General features: G+C 38.7%; 1 protein-coding gene across 1 annotated transcript in view; it reads right to left on the bottom strand.

The window, feature by feature from the left end:
- Nucleotides 1–537: 537 nt before the first annotated feature.
- Nucleotides 538–7,101, bottom strand: part of nkain2 (sodium/potassium transporting ATPase interacting 2) — an 81,194-nt gene continuing 74,630 nt past the window's right edge. Inside the window, exons 6-7 of the mRNA XM_044169683.1 lie at nucleotides 6,903–6,984; nucleotides 538–4,147 (exon numbers count right to left, since the gene is read on the bottom strand). Coding sequence (XP_044025618.1) covers nucleotides 4,138–4,147; nucleotides 6,903–6,984 — 92 coding nt within the window. The 3' untranslated portion in view covers nucleotides 538–4,137. The remainder of the gene's footprint in view (nucleotides 4,148–6,902; nucleotides 6,985–7,101) is intronic.

The following is a 7,101-nucleotide window of genomic DNA, read 5'->3' as shown; positions in this document are numbered from 1 at the left end:
ATATATATATATAGTGGTGTGAAAAAGTGTTTGCCCCCTTCCTGATTTCTTAATTTTTTGCAGGTTTGTCACACTTAAATGTTTCAGATCATAAATATTAGTCAAAGATAACACAAGTAAACACAAAATGCAGTTTTTAAATCAAGGTTGTTATTATTAAGGGAAAACAAAATCCAAACCTACATGGCCCTGTGTGAAATAGTGATTGCACCACCTGTTAAAACATAACTTAAATGTGGTTTATCGCACCTGAGTTTAATTTTTCTCTCTCTCTATATATATTTACTGATATAATCATAAATATTTAAGATTATAGAGAAATACTTAAGATTTGAAGTTCTCAGGGGCTTTAAATATTTGAACACTTCAAAACATTTGTCAAAATAGTTTAAATGTAGCCAAACACAGCATATATGTCTTTCCCTATTATTCAAACATTTACTCAGTACCATTTTACAGCAATAACCATAACTGTATATGCTTGTTACAAGCTTCAGAATGGAGTAGTTATATTTTAGGAGAGACTGAGAGACAATGGCTTGACTGAATGTTTATTGACACCGTTCAACAAAATAATAACTTGACCCCAGCTTCTTCGGGCAAATGTTTAACTCTTTATGTACAGATGTGCATTCTTAGATCTACAGACAAAAGCTCTTGAACAGCTATTGACTCCAAAGTCTAAATGTGATCAAGCAACTGTGAAGATAAAGATAAATCATGAACTGTGTGGATTCTGTCTTTATTATTACTTTAAAATATATTTACTGTTGTTATTGCTGTTCATTAACAATCTTTGATGAGTGCTTCAATTTCCTTCAGTTTAATTTGTGTTGAAGTTGTGGCTTTGCAGGTTCTAAGTGTCGTTCAGTTCACCATGACACAGAAAAGTATGATGTACTGCGGTACAAAGTCTAACACACACACACACACACACACACAGACACACATTTGGATCACATATATCTGAAATCCTTTCTGATTTTGTGAATAATTGCTTCAGTCTGTTGTTATATCTGCCGTATTGGTGTTTAGGTTGATATTGGTTCCACATTGCCAGGTAATAATGAATTGATCGACTCCATTAAAGAAGAATAAATTAACAAATAAATTCACTTTCAGCTCAAAGAGTGTCATTTGCTAATGACATGACCAACTCTCTTTTTCAAATAAGCTTCTAAATAATGGCTATGTGACCCTTTTCACAGCATTAGTTCCTGATTTGAATTTTGCAAAAACACACTTGTCTGCAGTCATTTTTATTTATTAAAAAGTAATGTGTGGTGTTGGTTGATAATTCAAATATAAATTAATTTTGTAAAGTTAATTATGTGCTGAAGTGAAAGTGAATTTCCAGCCCTGACAGAATGGTTAATGAAAGAATTTCAGACTATAGTGCAACTAATTCTGTTTCCTCCCATTCTCCTCTTACGCTCTCATTTCAAATACGCTGTACAATTAGAAGAAATAAAACATAGTAGTCCCAGTTGTACACAACATCATACATTAGTAGTCAACTAGAAAAAACAGTAAACACGGCCACATGTGATTAAAAAACGTCTAGTAGTTCAAAGTTACATTTCATCGTTTTACATTGTAGTAGCTATTTTTCTCCTTTACTCGGCAAACATTTCAGAATGTGTTATTATAGAAAAATCACAAAGTTCACATTTAGGACTCTTTGAAGAGAGTTGAGGAGCATTCAACAAACCAAACAGTTCCCATTTTAAGTAGCTAGTTAGTCACACGCAGCATGAAATTAAATACGCAACAGTTTGGAAACACCTCATGCAAACACACAAAATGTTGTTTCTGTCCTCCAGAGTGACTGTCAGTGGAGCCTCACGGGAAGCGACTCTGAACGTAACCCACAGAGTTTTGTTACAAAACATGAACTGCTGAAGATAACTGGCAGACGGGGTGGAAGGTGGACTTTGAGATCGGTTTGTAGAGGGAAACAGTCTGTTAGTCCATCCTTTATGTCACGGGAAGCCAGTGTTTCCACCCAGAAATGTTCCTTGGTTGACGGAGAAGGCCTCAAACTTTTGGTCCAGTAATTGCAACACAAATGCAACATTTTTAGTAACGTTTCCAGAAGGAATCAGTTGATTTTTCTGAGCAGAATAAAAGAGAAAACCTGCTGGCCGCCTGGAATGCAAATGTGAATTTTTTTTTATTTGTATGATCCTCGCTATTTTTTCTTACATGGAAACCCATGAAAAGTGAACCTGAGGCCCGATATTTTTGGTCCCAGTCTGTGGCTTTCAGAAACCAGGCTCTACAGATCTCCATGTGGTGATATAGTTGGCACTTTCAACATTAAAATTCGAGTAGTGAGGTGAAGAGGGGGAGCTGCTATGTCTCTGGCATCTCTCTGGTATAATTTTTGACCTCATCAGCCTGCAGGCGAGTACAGTGTCATTGAGGATTCAGCCTCTGTCGTTTCATTTCTCCTTCGTCTCAATCTGTGTCATCCACCAGTGGTTTGGAAATGCAATATATCAATCAAAACAATACATAATTACTCAAATAATCTAACTGAGATGCTTCACTGTTCCCACGTGATGATGACAGCCATTCTTCAGCTTTTTGTCACCTGTTTTATGGTACAAAAAATGTGAAACCATGACAAGACTCAGGCCACTCTGACTGTGATTGTCATTTCTGAAAAGCGTGTGTCTTTTTCTCCTTATGTAAGCATTGCCTGTGGAAGAATTTGGCTGCTTTTGAACTACTTCTTCTTCTTCTTCTTCTCATCTAGTTATTAGGAAGAGGGGGTGCTTCAGATTAGGCTGATTGGGCACTTGATCTGGCTTCCAGCATTTTTTTTTATATTTCAGAAAAAAGGGGAAAACTTGCCTGCTGAATGAGATGGATGAGTGACAACAGAAGCTTGGCACTGAGAGCCTGGTGTCTACAAAAGGACTGAGGTGGAAGGGAAACTGTTGACTGGCCTCAATCCCTCCCTGTGGTTGTTTTCTTTGTCATGTTCTGTCTCTGTCTACCCCTACTGCTCTGTCTTGGATGGAAGACAAAATATTTAGACAGCAAGAGACCAAAAGACAGATCTGGAACAACTGTCTTGTCTGTATTAATATGGCAGAAAACACCCAATGGCCTTTCGAATGCCGCAGCTAAAAAGTCTGCCTGTCTATCTACCTGTTGCATCTGTCTGTCAGGTGTTCAGTCTTTCTGTCTGGCAGACTGAATTTCTACTGTAAACATTAAGATTCACATTAGTAGTAAAAAAGTTCAATGGTAGTACATCTGTTATGTGCGTGTGTGTGTGAATTCACATACGCATTACTTAATGCCTGTGTGTGTATGTGAGTGTGTGTGTGTGTGTGTGTGTGTGTGTGTGTGTGTGTGTGTGAGAATGTGTCTGTTTCCTGTACACATGCACATATGAAATGAAAGTACTGTCATTTAACATTCGACGTCTTTTGGATGAAACAACAGAATAAAACGTGTACTCGTGCTCGAGTCCAGCACATGACTTGTATCGAGCTTCCATCTTTGCTGCAACAAGAACCCAAATGCACCAGAAAGAAATCTTAGAAAAAAGTTGTCTGACATTCCTACTGTATATCGGTAGTCTTGTTAGTATATGCTTGGTCAGTTTGGTTGGAAGTCCTGTGTACAAAGAGCAGAGGCTCTATTGTGTACATGAGGATGTGGCTCTGGAGAGCCTGAAGAAACGCGTCAGAGTCGTGGCCTCTTTACATCCCTTTGGTTTCTTTCACAATGCAGATACCCAACCAACAGCACAAGAGGAAGCAAGTCATTGGCTCCTGATTGCGTCCCCCAGAGACAAAAAGAATGCAATTGTTACCGGAGCTGCCTGTACTGGTGAGGCACACATATCCTGCAGTTGCCGTGTTCAACCACACGAGGCCGGTGTTTCATCAGGATCAGACCTCACTCCATTAAAAACAGCAGACAGGCAGCTCAGGGAAGCAATCTGACAAAGTACAGGGGGGATTTATAGGTTGAAACACAGAATATCTTAGTGTCTTCTATATCCTGTCTACTTGTCTCTGTCTTGGTTGTTGTTTATTAAAATACAGTGGAGTAGTAAAAGCAGGATGTTAAGCAGTGGTCATTGGTAAGGCAGCGCTCCTGGAGTAGCACCTGGGTTTACTTTGACCTGTATGAAGAGGAGAGGAGAGGGTTATACAAAATAGTGACTGAATCCCTTTTATTGCTGTATAGATTTTCAGGTAAATGTTTATGTGAACCTCTTAAAGTGCCACTTGTAAGCCATGAATAGAAGGCATGTTGAGCAGCAGTATTGCCTCAGAAGAACCACATAAAGAACATACAGTTGACATAGTCATGCTGTACACTGCGAAAAAAAAGTGTTCTGTGTAACTTTAAAGCTCCTTGAAAAATTTGAGATAGAATAGAGAACAGTAAAGATTGCGAGGTGCTTAGCGGTGCATTTGCTCAGTATCGTCCTTGATAAAGTGATTCCCTCTGGCAAATAAGCTCAACAACATAATGTTGCTTGATGAGGACATCAGAGGCACTTCTTCTGTATATTTTATAAAACATAATAACACTCAAGAGACAGCTTAACACCCGCATGTGTATACTGGCTTTGATACTTTCCCCCAAAAAACTAACCAGGAAAAGCAAGAAAAAATGCTAACTATATGTTTGCCAAAACAATCTATATAATTGTTGACACAGTGTAAATGACAGTACTTTAAAGCTAGACTATGTAACCTGTGAGAGAAGAAATAAGACATTCTTCCTTTTACAAATGAAAAGCTAAATTCATTAGCAATAAAATGCACCACTGTTCAATTTGATACACTCAGGGATTTGGCTGCTGCAGCCTACAGCATATTTGGTCTGGTATGACCAGTAGCTTATGATGACTAATATTAGCAAAGTTTAGCTAGACTGAGTTAGTTTCTCTGACCTTATGACTCTTCTCCACTTGTGCTACTGTTACAATACAATTAACAATCAATAACACTTGCTGCTATCTATATGTCCTGCTTGTTTGCAATGTAGTTCTATAGGTATATATGTCCCTACTGCTTTTACTGTTTTTATCAACTGTGTGCCCTTTTCCAATCTTTAAACTGCATGCCCTGTTTGGTTTTTGCTTTGATGTATTTTAGGAAGCCAAGGACTACAGATGAAAAATAGCATTTTGAACCAAATCGTGCGGGTGAAACAGAATATGTTGCAGAAAATGCAGAAATAAAACATCAGTCGTGGAAAAAATGTTATGGTCAGAATCTGATATTTCGGTTCAGTAATGTTATTTTTAATTTTTAGGTGTTACAATGTGTTTGGGATTATGCTAAACTCTCTTACTCTCATTTGATTGCACATGGAGAAACACATGCTTTTGGACATCAAGAATAAGTTGATCTAAGAGCTTTTTTTCTTCGCAAAGAAGTGCATATTTCTACAAAATTCTGGAGGTGGTAATTGTTGTTGTTATTTGTGTGTGTGTGTGTGTGTGTGTGTGTGTGTGTGTGTGTGTGTGTGTGTGGGTGGTTGGGTGTGTGTCTTGCAAGGGAGAGAGATATTTCCATTGGGATGGTGCAGCTGATGCTTTTTTATTGGTCCCTCTGGCCAGAGCCAATAAACACCAAAGTGAAGGGACAACAGCTGGGGAACAATGATAGCATATTGATGACTTTTGTGTAAGTGTGTGTGCATATACATGTGTGTCTGTATGTGTGCGTACATTAATGTGCAAGCACAAGATGTCTATCAGCACATTTACTGTGTGTGTTTAGATGTTTGTGTGTACAGTATGCAGTGTTTGAGTGTGTGTGCATAGATATGTGTATTGATGCTGCAGATCTTGTGTGAGAGTGTGTGTTTGTTTGCAGCCATTATCTTGGGGGTCAATGATTGATGATCTGTGTTATGACTTCCACAGGGGACATATAAAACTACAGAATGGCCCTTTATTGCCTTTCTTCTTTGTTTAGTCCTACGTTTCATCCATCACTCTGTGTTTCTCTTCTTCTCCTGTCTCTCTCTCTTTCTCTCTATCTACTAGTTTCTCGCCTATCTTGATCTCAATTTATCCTTCTCCATTTTGATCTCTGTCCGTCTTTATCTCTCTCTAATTCGCTCTGGCTCTTTTCTCTAATAAAAACAGCTATTGATCACCTGGCGGCTGCACATCAGCGGAATCACCATTATTTTGTATTGTTGTTTGTTACAGTGGTGGAGCTTTTGCTGTATTGCTCTGGCGTTTTCCACAGGACGAAGTGAGACAGTGAGATTGATGCAGGGCTGTCTAAGCCTGGACTCAGACTCATTTTGTGTTATCCTATTGGCTCTCTGGGCTAAGAATAGCTGAAGGTCTCCATGAAACTGGAATCTATGGTTTGAGTCTCAGGAAATCATATAAACTAGAATCTAGCCTGCAAAGATATAAAATAAACCAAACCTATTTCATAACACAACAATAATACTCAAGAGGATGCCCTTTTCAGTCAACATGGGTAAAATAGCTAATTATGAAACACAGCTTCAGCAAGAATGACATCAAGGATACAATGGCTTTTATCACATACCCCACCTTTATTTGCCACGTGTGAGGGGAGTGATAAAATCCCTACAACACTGATAACTGATGAGACCTTGGGCTGATAAATGATAAGCCCTTGTGCTGATACAGCGAGAATGTGCTTATATCGTCCTCACTGCCGAACTCAAGATATGAAACACACAGATGAAAATTTGTCCCCAAACACGGTACACTGTTGATGTTGGGGTTGAATTTAAGAGGGTGAGACCTATCAGTCCCCCCATTTTATCCTCATCTTTAAGACTAATATTGTGGATGTGTGATAAAAAACATCATCAAAGTATTTCAACAAGGCATCAGTAGATACATAGACATATAGTATAACTATACTTACATGTACATGGGCTGTAGTTGAAGGTGGGAGGTCTTCTGAGGCCCCTGGTAACCATACGAGTCGAACCCTCCTATAAAATCAACTGCACAAAAACAACATCAATTAAAGAAAGTGTATGCCATTGTGGTTATCAACTGGGAACCTCCCACCATGCATGATTCATTGCATTAGGCCTCCTACAACTACAGAGGTCTCAACA

The sequence above is a fragment of the Siniperca chuatsi genome, linkage group LG16 (genome assembly GCF_020085105.1).
Source record: "Siniperca chuatsi isolate FFG_IHB_CAS linkage group LG16, ASM2008510v1, whole genome shotgun sequence".
Lineage (NCBI taxonomy): Eukaryota > Metazoa > Chordata > Actinopteri > Centrarchiformes > Sinipercidae > Siniperca > Siniperca chuatsi.
Note: the sequence above shows the minus strand (reverse complement) of the source record. Positions and strands in the feature narration are given on the sequence as shown.